The 17,014-nt window shown below is 42.1% G+C and overlaps 1 protein-coding gene across 19 annotated transcripts in view; it reads left to right on the top strand.

Annotated features, from left to right (window-relative positions):
* The window catches only part of pleca (plectin a), a 148,948-nt gene that overhangs the window by 96,699 nt on the left and 35,235 nt on the right, over positions 1 to 17,014 (top strand). For 7 of the 19 annotated variants that reach the window (XM_042076226.1, XM_042076227.1, XM_042076237.1 and 4 more), the window contains 7 exons: positions 4,446 to 4,507; positions 8,699 to 8,713; positions 10,173 to 10,262; positions 11,241 to 11,276; positions 12,515 to 12,592; positions 12,719 to 12,811; positions 16,782 to 16,948. In XM_042076226.1, the coding sequence (XP_041932160.1) occupies positions 4,446 to 4,507; positions 8,699 to 8,713; positions 10,173 to 10,262; positions 11,241 to 11,276; positions 12,515 to 12,592; positions 12,719 to 12,811; positions 16,782 to 16,948 (541 nt within the window). Of the gene's footprint in view, positions 1 to 1,601; positions 1,963 to 4,445; positions 4,508 to 8,698; positions 8,714 to 10,172; positions 10,263 to 11,240; positions 11,277 to 12,514; positions 12,593 to 12,718; positions 12,812 to 16,781; positions 16,949 to 17,014 lie in introns of those variants that run through there. The other 12 variants (XM_042076238.1, XM_042076242.1, XM_042076235.1 and 9 more) reach the window with 5 other exon arrangements.

The raw sequence follows: 17,014 nt of genomic DNA, 5'->3' as shown, positions 1-17,014 counted from the left end.
TGCACTGACACTCACATAAGCATGAACAGGCACACACAGACAGACACATACACAAATAGAATACACACATACATACACAAATAGACAAATATGCAGAGTTGTTTCTCGTGCGTTCTTATGCTCTATCTTTGGCCCACACTGTCCAGATGTGCATAATTACTTTTGTCTTTCTTAGACAATTGCTCCTCTTGTTTTCATTAGTCCAGTCAATGGCTTTCAAAAAACATGAATATTCAGCTCTTTTTTTGCCGTTGCTGAAATGGATGCATGTTGTGGTCTTGTGTGCATGCTTGGTCATAGCTTGGATGGTTGTAGCTCTGTGGTGACAGATCCATAAGTGCACGACTGAGCAGTTTTGTCTGCAATGTGTTCATCTTTCAATACCATTGTGTTTGGTTAATAATAATAATATTCTCAATACTATCTGTAATTGTATGTACTAAAGAAAAAACACACACACACACACAAACACACACGCACACAATCTCCACTTCAGACTTCATGCTTCCTACTCACGGCCTCACCCAGTAGCCCTGCAGCCTCACGCAATGACATTTTCATGTCGGATATACCGAGTGAGAGACAGGTGGTGGTTTCCCTCTCTCTCTCTCTCCACTTATGACACCTACCCCCCTCCAACCCCCCTATCCCACCACTGAAGTCAACAGGCTTTCTCACGAAGGAGAGACAGATTGTAATTAAAGGACAGGGAGTTAACATTTTTCCTCTCTGTCTCTGACACCTACTCCCTTTGAGTCCCCTCACACACTGCTCCACCCAGCCCTCCGCAACCCCCCCCCCCCCCCCCCCCCACCCCCCTCCAATCTACACCCCTCAAGCCCAACATGTTTGCCAGCAGGTTTTTTCTTAGGAGACACGAAGAGCTCAGATGTAAAAACGGTTAAGCCCACCTTCACAAATGTACAAGAATCATGTCTTTCTTGTAATTTCCAGCTCACAAGCAACAGCAACAATTCTGTTCTGTCTGTTGATTTTATTGATAGAAAAATAAATAAAATCAACACAACCTAACAACAATTTCACTGATATTGAATGATTTATTTTTAAAATATATTCCTGCAAGTCTGTCAAAAATGGATTGAACTGTTTTTGCATCTGAACCCTTCGATTGTTATTAAAGGACAGGTAGTTTTCCTCGTCACCTTTGACAACTATTCCTCTTCAAACTCCCATGTCACTGCCCCACCCAACCCTCCATGCCCCCTCCTCTCCCCTCCCCTCCGCCACACCTGAGCGAGGGCAGGAGGGTCTGGGCAGGACCATCCTTCTTCTGAGCACGCTCATAGCAGAGCAGGGAATGACAGGCACTTGCAGGGACGCCCCAGGGCAGGTATTTCACAGGGGAAAGGCAGAGACAGAACAGAAAAGAGAGGGAAAGAGAGAGAGAGTGGAAGGAGAAATGGAATGACCGAGTAGAAATGAACACTTGAGGGAGGGGACCAAGAGAGGGAGAAAGAGAGAAAGGGAGGGAGGACAAGGAAGAGAAGGAGGAGGAGAATGACAGTGGGAAAGAAAGAAAGCCTGAGGGAGGGGTGCAAGAAAGAAAGGGAGGGATAGAGAGGGAGAGAGATAGCAAGAGAGGGAAGGCGATTGAGTAAGAGTGAAAACGCTGTGCTAGAAAGAGAATCACACCCACCCCTTGGCATGGTCCCTCTCTTGCTCTGAGGCAGTGGTTTGGAGCACAGCTAAACTCAGGCTACTCAAGAGTGCAGAGAGGAGAGAGAGAGAGAGAGAGAGAGAGAAGGACGGAGAGAGAGAGCAAGGGAGAGCAGTTCCAGTAAAATACAGCCTGCCATTGCCTTGCTGGGGCAACACACACCGTACCTGCAGATATGCGGCGCAGCTTCAGAACTTACTCGACAGAAAGCGTAGGCAGTGATGTGGTCTTTGCTGATGAGAGCTGCTACCAGGAGATGCTCAGGGCCAGCTATGCAAAGAAAGGTAAAGTGGGATATAAGCAAATATGCTACACATGTACAAGTTGTAATGGTAGTTATTCAGTGTCTGTGTGTGTGTGTGTGTGTGTGTGTGTGTGTGTGTGTGTGTGTGTTGGGGGGTTGCTTGACATATTTAAGGCTTATGCAAAGATGATAGAAGTTTTAAGGATGTTAAATTATGTGTATGTGTGTGTGAGTGTCTTATGAAAGGGTTGCTTGGTATTTCTAAGTTGCTTGGTATTGCTAAGTTGGTCAAATGTGTAAGGCTATTTGTTATCTTGATAAGAGTGTGTGTGTGTTTGTGTATGTGTTGTTGGAGGTGGGGGATGGTTTCTTGGCATCTGTTAGCCTTGTGTAAGCTTTTTCAGGAGAGCTGGAATGTCATGGATATGGATTGGGCTCAAGCAGGATTTTGGTTGGGCTCAGGATGTCATGGATTTCCACCACTTCGCTTGTTACTGAAATGTTCTTTTGTGATTTTATGGGCAGCCATGACCTCTGCAAATTGCTGTTTCCCACCAACACTTCTGTGAAGCTAATCAGATTGGATTCAGCTTCAATGGGTCATCTAATGTCTGGACTTTCAGGCGACCACACCCCTCAACATTGTCATGGCTGCATAGCTGACTCCCCCTGCAGTTCTCACCTCTGTTATAACAGCACACAGCAAGAACAACCACAGCATTTTTCTGAATTATGTGGGCAACAGACAAGCTTTGTGTTGCACAACACAATGCATAAATCAATTAAATACTGTTAGAGTGATTGCTTTAGATGGTTAAAGATTGAGCAAATCAAACTACCCCCTTTACCACTTTATAAAACAAGAGAATGATAGTCCAAAATGGCTTTGCCTCAAAGAATGTTCTATACTGCAATGATCTTTTGAAAGCAGCCTTAAGCTGTTTTTTCTAACATTCATTGTTTTATAGATCACCACTTCTAAACAATCCTCATGCATTTCTTGGTCTGTGGTTTGGTATTGAACTCACGGGTGTTAGCAGAAATGACATGCATGGCGTTGTCTTCATACCCATCCGTGAGTTATTGTCTCCTAATATGCTTTAGGTTGTGCTGATGCAAGCCCTCTCTGGCCTCTGGACTACTGTTAGCTGTGAGTGAAAGTAGTAGGGCAGAGGGTCTACTTCAGAATGAAAAACACCTGCGATGCTCAGGGTAGTTAAAAGCAGAGGTATGTCAGGGGGGAGGAATGTAAAGTGCTGGCTATCTATCACTGTTTGATCTTTGAGCTCCTTTTCTTTTCCCTTCTCTTCTTTCTTGCTTTCTTTCTTGCTTTCTTTCTTGCTTTCTTTCTTGCTTTCTTTCTGTCTTTATTTCTGTCTTTCTCTCTCCCCATTCCCCCCCCCCCCGACCACCACAGTGGATTTGTTGAAAGCGCTTCGGGACTGACCCTTGAAGAAATACGGCCATACATCTTTACTCAGACGCCAAATGCATGTTTGACACAAATATGTGATCAGTGACAGTGGGTCAGGACCAAGCAAACACTGAATGAAATGTGTCTCCTTGCACCTTGGATGCTACTTGTTGTCATGGTCTTATGTATGTGTTACCAAACGGCCTGAAAGTTTATATTTTGTGTCTTGAGGGCCTGAAGAGTGTGAATGTGTTTTGTTTTTGAATGGGGTTGTTAACGTGTGGGTGGTGTGGCTCTGGTCCCTTTTAGCGCACTGCATAATCTCATTTTCTCATTCACTGCAGTTTATTTGCATTAGCTTAACTGCATTTATTCAGAAGAGGGAGAAATAGTCTTCCACTTTTAGCCAAAGGGCGTAGTTTTCACTAGATTCTTCCTTTGATCCTAGCTCTGCTGTGTAATCCAACTGATTGGGAAAAAAAGAGCGTAGAAAGTTTCCGAAAGAAAGGGAATGAGGGAGCAGTCATGCACAAAGACAGTGACCAAAATGACCAAAGTGAGTCATAGGTTAGGAGACTTTGTCTTATGACAGTGTGTTTGTGTGTGTGTGTGTGTGTGTGTGTGTGTGTGTGTGTGTGTGTGTGTGTGTGTTTGTGTGTTTGTGTGTGTGTGTTTGTGTGTGTGTGTGTGTGTGTGTGTGTGTGTGTGTGTGTGTGTGTGTGTGTTTGTGTGTATATGTATGTCTGTGTGTGTGTGTGTGTGTGTGTGTGTCACTTTTATCTAGTCCTCCATCTATGTGGAAACACATCCTATGACTCCAGGCTTCAGTTATTATCCTGCTACATCAGGAAGTGTCTGCCTGGGTCGGCTGAGTCTTGAGTGCTCTTCACAGACCTCTGTCAGAATGTGTACCCACCTCACCTGCGCTAAACATAATGTATTGCAGCAATGATCTTTCACCTTTTCCATATTTTTCTCTCTTCTCGTTTGTCATGTTTATTTAGTGTTATGATTCACACTGAGTGTTGTACATTAACGTAATATCCCTTTCCCCCCCTCTCTGTGTCCCTCTGTCTCTCTCCCCTCCCTCTCTTTGTCTCTTTGCACAGATGAAAGGGATCGGGTTCAGAAAAAGACCTTCACCAAATGGGTGAACAAACACTTATTGAAGGTATGATAAACAATATTGACACCTTCACTTGTATTTTTCTCCGTTCTTGTTGTGTAGCTGTTTTTTTTTACATTCCCAACAAGTTGCATTGGCCCTGATTCAGTGGATGTGTGCTAGTGCAAACTTGATGTATCGCACAACTTGCAAAAAGTAACCCAAGTACATTTTGAATCAGCTTTATGATTTTGCTTATTTAAGAGATTCAGTCCAAATATAATCAATTTTCCATTTTACAGGATCAGCAGAATAATGTTGTTAGTGTTGTTGTTAGTCATATCAAGTTTGCACCTGGTGTTGTGGCCACAAACCTAGTCAGTCTGGACCAGGCGCGCCTGCAGGTGTATGTCCGTACGCACTGAGCGTACCACCAGGCTACTCAACAACGAGAGAAAATTTCCCTTGTGTGTATGTATAATGTGTATTCACACCAAATTGGCCCACCATACCTTCCCAACTATGCACAGTATACCATTAGCTGCATGCCATCAGGATATTTCCAATTTTTTATTACGTAAAGTTAGTGAACAGGTTATTAAAAAACGTGCACACAATTTGTTTGAGCAGGAGACAGAATAGGCACGCAACTAGGCTACTTGATTTCTTTTACTCGGCTATCTATATATGGTTATCAGCACACAATGTTAAGCTAATTCACTAACTCAATACTCATCATGGAAATCACAAGTTTAAACAACGAAAACAGAAAGGATGGAGACAGCAAAGCTAGAGTTATTTCAGATGGGCTAGAACAAGGTAGGCAATTGGTGTGCTTGTCAGAACGTTAGACTGCATTACAGCTGTTTAAAGCCAGACGTAACGGTAACGCTAGAACAAAACTAAAGGTAACTTTAGCCTGTATAGGGCTGTACCAAGTTGTCCAAATTAATAGGTCATTGTAGACGTTGTTGTTGTATTATTGCATGTGGATTTTGTTATGCGATCTAGGCTAGGGGCTTGCGGGGGGTGCCTTTGTCTCCCATTCTGCCTTCAAGCTGTCCAATGTTTTTTTTTTGAATGTATGGAATTTGACACGCCATCCTTATATATCTCTGCAGTGTATCACATATAGCTGAGATTCCCTTATCTAGCAGGAGCACATTTATTTACTGCAGAGATGTTCCCTGTGAATTTTCTCACACGTGTAACATTTTTGGGGGGCTTATGGGTATTTTTGGACAGGCAGTATTATAGTTAAGGTGCTACCATGAGCAGTTGCCAACTGAAAATGAATTGATAGACCTCACACACATGCTGCGAATGTTCACAGCATCAAGCTCCATTTTAATCTTGCTTAATAACATTAATTATGATGAAGGCATGCTGTATAATTGCACAAAACATTAGCCAGTAATGAACATTAGCCAGACTTAAGTATAATCCCTTATAATTGCTTTTGGAAAGCACAAGCTCTGTATTGAAGGATACACTCTTACAGAACAGAACTGAAGGCTAAATGAATATGAAATGTAACAGGGATTAATAATATATTATATATTTATAATAATATAAATATATAACAACAACAACAAAGCAATGATAATAATAATGATAATAGGATGCTGATTAAACTGATTCCAAGTACACAATCATTTAAAATGGACAGAAACAACCAGATTATTAAAAGTTTAAAAGGCTTTGTTAACACCTAGTGAACTATTATAGGATCTAACAACTGCCAACAGCTTTTGGGATGGGGATACACTACCATTCAAAAGTTTGGAGTTAGAATGTTCTTGTTTTCATCATTCATTTTTGTTGTAGAAAGAAATAGCTGATCTTTAATGCAGTATCTACATTTCCCATTATCAGCAACCATTCATTCAATGTTCCAAAGGCACATTCTGTTTACTAATTTGATATCATTTTAAAAGGCTGACTGAGAAAACATTGGAGAACCCTTTTGCAATTATGTAAGGACATAATGTAATCTGAAAACTGCTGCCCTAATTAAAAATCAATGCAACTGATCTCAGCTGGTATTCTGTCTATGATGGACTGGAATGGAATGCAAACTTTGAACGGCAGTATAGTCTGTACATAATTACACTTAACTGGTTTAAATCATGGCAGAGTCTTCGCGAACCTGGTTGGCTGTGGTTTTAGCCGCTGTGATTGACAATTGTGTTCAAAGAACATCCCTGGCATGCTGGAAAACATAGTGTTCTCTTGTTGCTGGTGTTCTGTTCTCAGAATCACTATAGTGTCTGCACTCTTAAAACGAACATGTTAGTTTTAAGAGTGTGTTAGGGACTCGCAAAACGGAGATGATAAGTCCTCCTCTCGTCTAATTTAGGATTGTATTCTTATTGTCTGTCTCTCGGCAGAATTCCTAAACTCTCAAGTGACCTCCAACAGTTTAAATCTATCCTCTCTCTCTCTCTCTCTCTCTCTCTCTCTCTCTCTCTCTCTCTCTCTCTCTCTCTCTCTCTCTCTCTCTCTCTGGGCCAGATGTACGTACATGTGCGAATGTAGCGTTATCAGTGCACCAACCCGCAGAAACCGCACACTGTGATTCTTCAGTTTACGTGGTATTTATCAAAACTGCAGTTTATCGGGTAATTTCCCCACCCCTACCACAATTTGCGAACGTTCACAACTGAACAGCATACTTCAATCACAACTTGAATGAAGTTAACTGATGACAACGTTAAAAGGAATCAAACATTTAGCGATCGTGAAATAATCCAATACATGATAAGATGTCAACAAGCAGGAAAATAATGAAGAGCAGTAGTTCTACTCAGACTACTTGTGCACGTAGTAGGCTATGGAAGATTGGTCAAATCTACCAAGTAGAAATGACGTGGAAGTAAGACATTCGAAAGGCCAACGAAAGTTAAGGTTGCTTTTGATATAGTACAAAGACGCAGAACTGGTACTCTGAATAGCGGTTCTGTTGTCTATGAAAGTTTCTCTTATTTACACATTTAACTGCACTTTTGAATTAACACCTGCTTTTCCAAGGTCAAAATATTTCACGGCAAAATAGACGTGTGCTTTCATAGGCAGTTTTCGTACATACAGGGGAATACCTAATTAGACACATTTTACGCTTCTCCCATCTTTTTACACAAAACTCCCACTTTCCCCTGACCCTCCTATGAATGTATATGCATGACACAGAAAAGCGCAATTTGCCATACTCAGTCAAGGCAGTCTGCGCTTTTACCTCAGTGCGGCCTGTTTGTACATACCTCGCCATGTTTTTACGTGCACGTTGCGAAACAAATACGCCTGAAGTGGGCGCAAAAACGTTAGTACATCTGGCCCTCTGTATTTCTCTCCCATTCTCTCTCTGTCTCTCTTTCTTTCTTTCTTTCTTCCCCTGTCCCTCACCAGTGATTAGTATCTGATTGGCGTCCCTTGTTATTGCTGTGAAACAGCAGGGTCAGGTAGAGAGCTGGGTTGTGTCAGACTGGTGGTGTTACAAAACTCATTTACTGTAGGCTAAACATTTACACCTTGAACAGGACCTACGCCTGTGTCATGAAGACTATCAGTCAAAACATCAACACACACAAACACACACACACACACACACTTTTAGTACATTTTGTAACTTTTGTAATCCGTTGATAAACTTGAATACTTTTCTCACTCTCTCATAAACATGCATTAACAATACATCATTAAATAAATATGATAACATATTAATAATCCTCATATATGTCTGTACCCTGTGCTTACTAAACTATTAACAATGTTGTATATTAGCAGAGATTTAAACTGTGAAGATGTTTAATACACATGTCTTACTAAGAGTAATCAATTTGTTGGTCAATTTTTCCTATAGAATTTGAAGTGATATTCAATAAGCTAGTGAATAGCTATTGAATAAAACATGAATCAGTGAGATGTGTCTCATTCCCTGTCAAATGTATTACATTTCGTCATGTGTCATTTATTGATGTTGATAAAGTAGTTGCTGTATGTTGCTGTATGTCTAAGCAGTAAATCAAGCTTCCTGCTACAGTCGGGGCAAACTGCATGTCTTTATTTCTGTGTGTTTTTCTGGTCTCCTTTCCATTCATCACACAGAAAGCTTGTCTTTCCAGCATCTTTCACAGTTTTGTCTCTTTCTCTCTCTCTGTCTCTGTGTGTGTTGGTCCCTGTCCCTGTCCCTCTGCATCTGTTCTCACCCTCCTCCCTTCATCCCGTGTCACTTCCTGTCTCTCTGTGATCCTCTAACAGCACTGGAGAGCTGAGGTAGGTCCACTTCCTGTCCGCTGCTGAGTGCTGAGTGGGCCTTTGCTTTCACCTGCATGAGTCGGACTAATCACACCCCTCAAAGCTTCTCTACGTAGCCAAAGCCCTAATCCCTTACACCCTTATGCATTTAAACCTAGAGTTACATCAAACCCTAAACCCCAAACCCTAAATTAGCTTAATACTAGACTAAAAGTTTTTTTCCAATGGGTATTTTTAAAATGTCCTTCCTTTTCCTTTTAGTTTAGGGGTAGGCTAAATCCTAAACACTTGTCTGCTTTTCTTGGCGTCTCCCTCTCTCACCCTGCCTCTGCTCTGTGCCAGTTGTGTCCCAGATGACAAATGAAAGTGAGGCGGATCTGACCCGCATCAGGGCCAGATCTGGGTCAGATTTCACTGCCATCTGGGTAATACCCGTTTAGCTACTAGCACACTCACTCACCCACCAGACTAGTACCAGGGTCTGGTCCAGGCTTGGCCCAGGTCTGGCCTGATGGTTTCAGCAGATCATCTGCTGTCTGCTGCTGATATATTCCATTATTGATGTATTTTGTCTGCTGGGCATACATGTAGATGTTGATAATAATAACAATGAATTTTGTTCAGTAAGCCCTCTCTTTATTTGTGGGCTGTCATGTCCAATTGATAATGCTTCCCTTCAGGAAAGTCTGTTTACACCAAGACTATTCAGTCATTACAAGGTATTTTTTATAGTATATTTGTCCATTTTCCTGTAGTGTCCTCTGTATAACACATGATGTGGAGGATTGTTTGTCCCACTGATTGTGTAAAGACATCTGTGTCTAGTCTGACTGCCACAGGATGTGGATGTCAGTGTCTTAATGGGGGGTGATAAGAGCCTCTTCAGTAGTGTTGCCTTGGTGCCCTGTGCTGAGGTTCTGCTTATCAACAGTGACATGAATCCTGTCCAAATCAGTGCCAGACGCTCACCAATCAGCTGTTAGCTTTTGTTGAAGATTTGCACAGTCCATGAACCTTCTGTTGAAAACCTTTTTTGTAATTATGAGAAAACATTGTTTTATTTAGTCTATGTTAGTTGTACAGTTTATCTGTAAGACCTAGTGCAAGCATTGAAATGATAGGCAGCTTTTTTCCAGTCTGTGTGTTTTATGTCCTGTTTTGTTTTTGTAGTCAACCATTAACCCTGAAAAGAGATGCTAACAGAATGCAGCATATATGTACAACCCTGATACTCTTTCCCTGATATGTACTTTCTCTTATGTGTTAGAATTTTGAGAATTTCGTCCAATTTTTTTACTGGAGACATGGAAAATAGAAAAAGGTCTTTTTTCAGAAAAAGGTCTTTTGCTCAGAATTAAATATTATTTCTCATGCCAAGTCATATATGAATGTACAATGTGACGGTTGCAAAACAAAACTCTTCAGTTGGTGCAGTGTTATTTATATTTTGTATATTTTGTTTATTTCTTTCCTTCAGGCCCAGAGGCACATCACAGACCTTTACGAGGACCTCAGAGATGGCCACAACCTTATCTCCCTGCTGGAGGTGCTCTCGGGTGAGACGCTGGTGAGTGGAGACACGCCCGCAGTTACCGACTATGGACCACTGGCCTGGATGCAAATTCTTTATCCACTGGTCCGGCTCCAACTTTAGAGTCACTATTAGAATCAGAATCAGAATCGCTAGTGGCCAAGTATGTTAACACACAAAAGGTATTTGTCTTCGGCCGTTATTGTCTCTCTAGCAGTAGGCCTACAGGGATAAAAACAAATATGTAACACAAAAAAATTGCATATTACCAAAAAATTTGCAAAAGAAAAAAGGTTATGCCTTCTCCCAGATCAGTCCCTTCCCTTTTGAAGTAACGTCTGACCATGCTACAACAGCTAGTACTGTACAGGTGTCTTCTGCTTCTGCTACCCACAATTTCCTCCTTTTCCAGTACCGAGACTCACCCCCACTCACTTCAGTTGCTTCTTAACCTCAGTTGGAAATGAGTTGAAGTTACACTACGACGTGGCTTTTTGTTTTCACCTAACCTGCTGTAACCTCTCTTACTCGTTTTCTGTCGTCAGTGTGTCAGGATTGAGTTGAACACCAGGTTTCTTGCATGTGGAAATGCTTTTGTTTAGTATTAAGACACAAGCACACATATAAGTGAATGGTAGATGTGCACAAGGATTTTTTTTTGTCTTGCATTTGATTGATATGAGCACTATTTAGTCAACTCTAACTGTTTTTCTTTTCTTCACCACTGCATTAAAGCTTGTTTTTTTTCACACTGCTGTTAACATATTAATATCAATACACCATTTGTCTTACTTAGTCACTGGTTTGTTTTCCACTCTTTCTTCCCCTTCCATAATCCTTCCCCTCTTTTTCTCCCCCCCCCCCTCTTTCTCTTCCTCTCCCTTTCTTGATCACTTTAAGTTTGTTTTCCCTTGACTATTCCCTTTCTGCGTTTTGTTTGCTAACCTTTGCCCTTTGGCCTGACTGTGACCCCTCTGCCTTTGCCTCTTCTCTTGCCATGCCCTTGCTGGGTAGCCGAGGGAGCGTGACGTTGTCAGGAACTTGCGGTTGGTGAGTGGGTCTCTATAGAAACCCGGGGGGCACCTCTCCAAAAAAAAAAGGCGTGGCATGTGTCACTCCAACCTTTCTGGGCTGTGCATGATGTCACTTCCTGTTGTTTTTAAAAATATAAATCCCTATTTGTTCTTCCCTATGAAATCACACACATTTGTTGCTGTTCAGGCATGTTAAACCTTGCCTGTTTGATATCACTGTCATATACTCTGTGAGTTATTTATGTCACATACTAACAAAAAAGCCTCTTAGTTCGGCATGAAACTGTCCATGGACAGTTCCGTTCATGTGCCAAAAAGACATTGGAAAAATTTTATCTTAATTCTCTTAGTTTATTTGAGTTTAATGATTGTTTAGAGTGTCATTAGAGTGTCTTATGGGATACTGCAAATCAACAGTTTGGATGTCCATTCATGATGCTAGAAAAGTGCAGTAGTAGAAGTGTACATTTTATCATTTTTCTTTCATTCTTCTTATTATGAGGAAATCCCTGCCGTTCTGTTGACATGTAGTCATCGAAGTGACATCATTCAATACAGGCCAATAAAAGAATGTGCCTCCTATGATAGCTCAGCTTGTGATTGGCTATTTGTTTGCGATGGCCTGAAATGGTGCATGTTCTCTGGTGGTGCTCTCCGTGTTTTTAGTGACAGTTGGCTGATGAACATTACCAAGAGCACTAGGATGCTTGTCCAGGAACTGTTCATTGGGAACAGTTTTATGCCTGTAAGAAGTCAAAAAGGGGGCATGTGTCACACATGCACATCTGTGTATTTAGTTGCACCTGGGAAGCTTAGCTGTCTCTAATGAGAAATAGTATCATTTTCTAAATGACACTGAAACGCCTTCATGTAGACAAAGCTTGTCCATACGGTTTTCATATCATTGTACTTGCTCATCAACTCCCTCATGTGTCTTGTGTTTAGTTTAGTCTAGTCAGTAGCTGTAACTGATGGAGGGTGCATTATTTGGGTGGAGGTAAGCATGACAGATTCTTTGTTTGCTCACATGAGGAACTGTCATTCTCCCTTCATGTAATGTGTGTCTTTCGTCTCTTCAGCAGACCCTATGAATCTTCTGCATATCCAGAGTCACAGCATAGTGTAGAATCAGGATTGCTCTGTCGATGTATAAGGATAAAAACAACATGCATAATCACAGAAGTGAAGAGTGTTATTCATTGGGTTTTGTTCATGATTCCCTCCTAACTCCCCACCTCTGTCTCTCCTCCCCAGCCCCGTGAGAAAGGGCGCATGCGTTTCCACAAACTCCAGAATGTACAGATCGCTCTGGACTTCCTCAAACACAGACAGGTAAACCAGCAGGCTAACATCTTAGAAGAAATCGACCTGTTAAATCTTAGATGCTCAGATGATTCAGTAGTGTTTGGCCTGTTAAAATAACACATCAAATCCTCTACCCACCCTCCTCTTGGACAGGTCAAGCTGGTCAACATCAGAAATGATGACATTGCAGATGGAAACCCCAAGCTGACGTTAGGACTGATATGGACCATCATCCTCCACTTCCAGGTATGTCTCCTCCTCTGGTCTGTTCTGCGTGAACAGCACATTCATGTGGAAATGACACGCCAAGAAATAAACTGCCTTGTATAGATGGGTCTTGACATGCCGGAGGTTTTTGCAGAATTTGCAGACTTTGCAGACTTTGCAGACTTCTGTTCTTTGTAACATTCAAAGCATACCATTTCCTAGTTATCAATCAATCTGTCTATATTGTATGGCGCCTATCATGCAGAGTAGCAATACAAGGTGCTTAGCCAGAACACACCAAAACAGCATAAAAACGAAATATATACCAAGACATGGTAAAGGGACCAGTAAGCCACCATACAGTGGACGTGAAAAGATAAAAAGAAAAAGTAACTAAATACATAGATAATAAAGACAGTAAAAGAGAAATGGTCATGGGTTAGAATGGAGTGAGATGTATCCATTATGGCCTCACTTGATCTGTGGTCAATAGAGCCTCAGTAGAATGGTGTTTTAAGTGAGTTCAGTGAGACCTGCACCAAAGTATAACCAGCTGGCATCATTGGAGGCCTATTAGGTGGGCAGATGTAGTCAGCTAATAGCAGGATTAGCAAGATGCCTGAAGGACCACACACTAACACAGATGTTGTTTGCAAGGCCTTTGTTTGTCTAATTTAGTAGATGATCTATTATTGTTATTAGATGCCTTTCTTTTGTTCTTCCATCTAATAGATTACCCATATAGAATATGTTGTATGCTTTGAAAGGCGTGCATGCAAGCATAAATAGCATTTAATTGATTAGTTCAGTGAACTGTGATCTTCGCGTCGTGTCATGTCTAACAATGCCCCTTAGCTGTTCTAAAATCACTGAAACCTACGGCCTTTTGGGGCTTATTGCTTAAATATACAAGGATGTTTAAATTAAATGAAACCGAAAGATCAACAGTAATTCCATTGATTTTTACCTTTGTAGGCCCTACTGCATTTTTAAGGCCATGGCAGTGGCAGTCGGACGTTAGGGAAGACTAGCCCTGAGGTCTTGTGAGGATAAAGGGTGTGCAGGTTCTAGTGGGAATTTCCCTCTGCCTTACAGGCCTCTATGGGAGGCACATACCCCCTAGTGGACAGCTTTTATGATGCCAGGGGGGATGCTGAGGATGACTCACACACCACATTCTCTAGCTCACACACACACATACACACACACACCACACACACATACACACACATAAACTAGCACACACGCTTCTCCCAGAATCATGCTCAAAGCTCAAGACTTGTGAGTCTTGCAAAATAATCATATGACCTGACACAGGAGAAAGTCACTTTGCCGAATTTCACGCTCCACTCTGCTAACTTACAAGGGGGAAATCAGCCAATAGCTACTGATTTAAGAGGACTGGAGTAGCTTACATTTACTTGCATGTTACTTACATAGAAATAATCTACCAAAGAAACCAAAGTAATATTCACCCATGCTGATTTTGACCAAGTAGATGTCCAATCCACTTAAATTCTGACTAAGCACATTCTCCATTGTTTTATTGTACTTAATGAGCAAAACTGTGGTAGTAGAGCAATCTTCTCCTGGGGACCATGGGAGAGGACCTGTTTGCCAAACGATGTAGTGTAGTAACAGTAATACAACCCCAGAGCCCACCCACGTTTGTTAAAAGAACCGTTCCGATTCAATCAGAACTCTGGCTACTCACGGAGCTGCGTCTGGCGCAGGTCCGAGTCTCCTCGACACACACGGACTCGCACACATGATCCTCGTTATCAGAAAAAGAAATGTCGGAGCAGACTAAACAGCGAAACAAAAGATCCCTTGGACTTGAATTAAAGTCGATGGAAAAACACCGCTTTTTCCCAGTAACCCTGAATCTGGGTCCAATTTATGTGAACTAAATTGGGCTCTGGGAACATCAGCTAGAAGTCAGATCAAGAAGGAGATATTTTTAATCTTTGTTAATGGTAGACTTGGGATGCAGGGGTATACCACGGTCTCTGGAGGTGAGTCAGAGCTCTCTCCTGACTCACTCATTCCCATCTGGACCACTGGAGACTGGCACGCAGGAATAGGGGGAGTTAAACGTTGAGTCAGACATTTTCTTTAGCTCTTTATTTGTCACATTTGACCTTCAGTTTGTGTTTCCACTGTCATGCAGCGTGTATAAGCTCCCCAGCTGTGTGGCTACTGTAGAGATTTTCTTTCTTTCTTTCTTTCTCTCGCTCTCTTTCTCTTCTGCTGCTCTGTGCCAGCCAGAATAAAGCAAGAACAGGCAGAGGAAAAAACAACATCATCTGACACTTTCCAGTTGGCATATGTTATGAAACTATAAACAATGGTTTCCTTCTTGGCATTACAATGGTGTTTGTGTGTGCGTGTGTGTTTGTGTGTGTGCGTGTGCGTGCGTGTGCGTGCGCACACGCGTGCATGTGTGTTTTCATGTGTATGTGTGCATGTGTGTACATATGTGTGTGTGTTTGAGTGTGTGAGTTTGTGCGTACGTACGTGTGTGCTTTTGTGTGTGCATGTGCGGGTGTAACTGTGTTCCCTGTACCCTCTGTGTGTGTTGAGGGAAAGGGAAGCTCAAATCATTTGCCATCTTGTAAAACTACAGTGTGATTGGGTGGAGAAGTAGTTTCCATGTGTTGTCTGAGTCACCACGGATTCTTTTGTGGGGTGTGTGTGTGTGTGTGTGTGTGTGTGTGTGTGTGTTTGTGTGTGGGGGTGTTTGTGTCTGGTTTGTATGAGTGCCAGGCGACATCCTTTCCCAGCCCTCTTGTTCTGCCAGCCTGGTTAAATTACATCTTAAGATAGCTGGAGGGAAATCCTGACTGTGAGTCATCTCAGTGATGAGCAGTAACCTCATATAACCGCACGGCAGCCTCCACCATCGGTGTGTGAATGGGTGAATGTGAGGCATGATAATGTAAAGCGCTTTGGGTGCTCACAGGAGCCGAAAAAAGAAATGCGGTCCATTTACCATGCCATTTACTTAGCAGTTCAAGAATTCAAGGAGTCAAACACAGGGTTTAGGGTATTAGGGTGTTTAGGGTGTGTGGTAGGGTAGGAGTGCAAGGACACAAGGGTGCATAGGTGGTGCAATAGGATGAATCCTTAGTGTTGTGTCTTCTTGCTCCATGTTGACCCCACACATTCAGCAAGTGTCTGCCTGTGAAGTAGCACATTTACGGTATACAATTTCAAATCAATTGTCATATTTCTATGGTCATTTTACAGATCAGGGTTAAGGTTAAGGCTTAAGTATTTACCATTGAGCAGATACTATCATTGAAAGTGCCTAAAAAATCACCACCACCACTTGCAGTCTTTCTGGAATTAATTGGTCTATTATTGAATCTCTGGACTGGTGTCCCATCCAGGGGGACTCTATGACTCTCATCTGCTTGCTGGAACCGGGTCAAAGCACCGGCCCAATGAACTCTTAGGTATTGACACCCAGGTTAAAGGAATTATCCGGAGTAAAATGCACTTTAGATCAATTTACGGATGATTGTGAGTACATACGTTGAGTTGACATCAAAATCATGTCATTTGGATGTGTTTTGAGAAAGTTCGATTTTACCGTTTTTAGTCAAAACTCGTTAGCCTGGAAGTGACCAGGGCAAGTCATTTCGCCGCTACAAAACACTATTTTTATACCTCTTCTACAGTTCCAAACAACATTACACTTACGTGGTAGTGAGTAGAGGGTCCCTAAAGCCAAACCGAAGTATCTCAAGGTCTTTATGTGGTCGGATAGAGAGTCCAGAATGAATTTCATAAAGCCAGTACCTTTCCGGAAATGTTGCTGCTGCAGCTGGCGTCTTTAGGGGAAAGTCCGTAGGAGTCGATTGCAGAGTGTGGAGTAACACGCTCTGGAAATTCACGATTTCGTTGCCGCTTTTTAAAAAAAAAAAAAAAAATAGTGCATTTTACTCTGGATAATTCCTTTAATTCTTGGGTTCATTATACATGTTGTCTTCCTTGTGTGTTTTAGATTTCCGACATCCAGGTGAACGGCCAGTCGGACGACATGACGGCCAAGGAGAAGCTTCTGCTGTGGTCTCAGCGCATGGTGGAGGGTTACCATGGCATGCGCTGCGACAACTTCACCACCAGCTGGAGGGACGGCAAGCTCTTCAACGCCATCATACACAAACACAGGTGAGACATGGCAAACACACCTACACACACACACATACACACACACACAGGAGCACACTGTGCACA

Source organism: Alosa sapidissima, chromosome 21, assembly GCF_018492685.1.
Source record: "Alosa sapidissima isolate fAloSap1 chromosome 21, fAloSap1.pri, whole genome shotgun sequence".
Taxonomy (NCBI): Eukaryota; Metazoa; Chordata; class Actinopteri; order Clupeiformes; family Clupeidae; genus Alosa; species Alosa sapidissima.
Note: the sequence above shows the minus strand (reverse complement) of the source record. Positions and strands in the feature narration are given on the sequence as shown.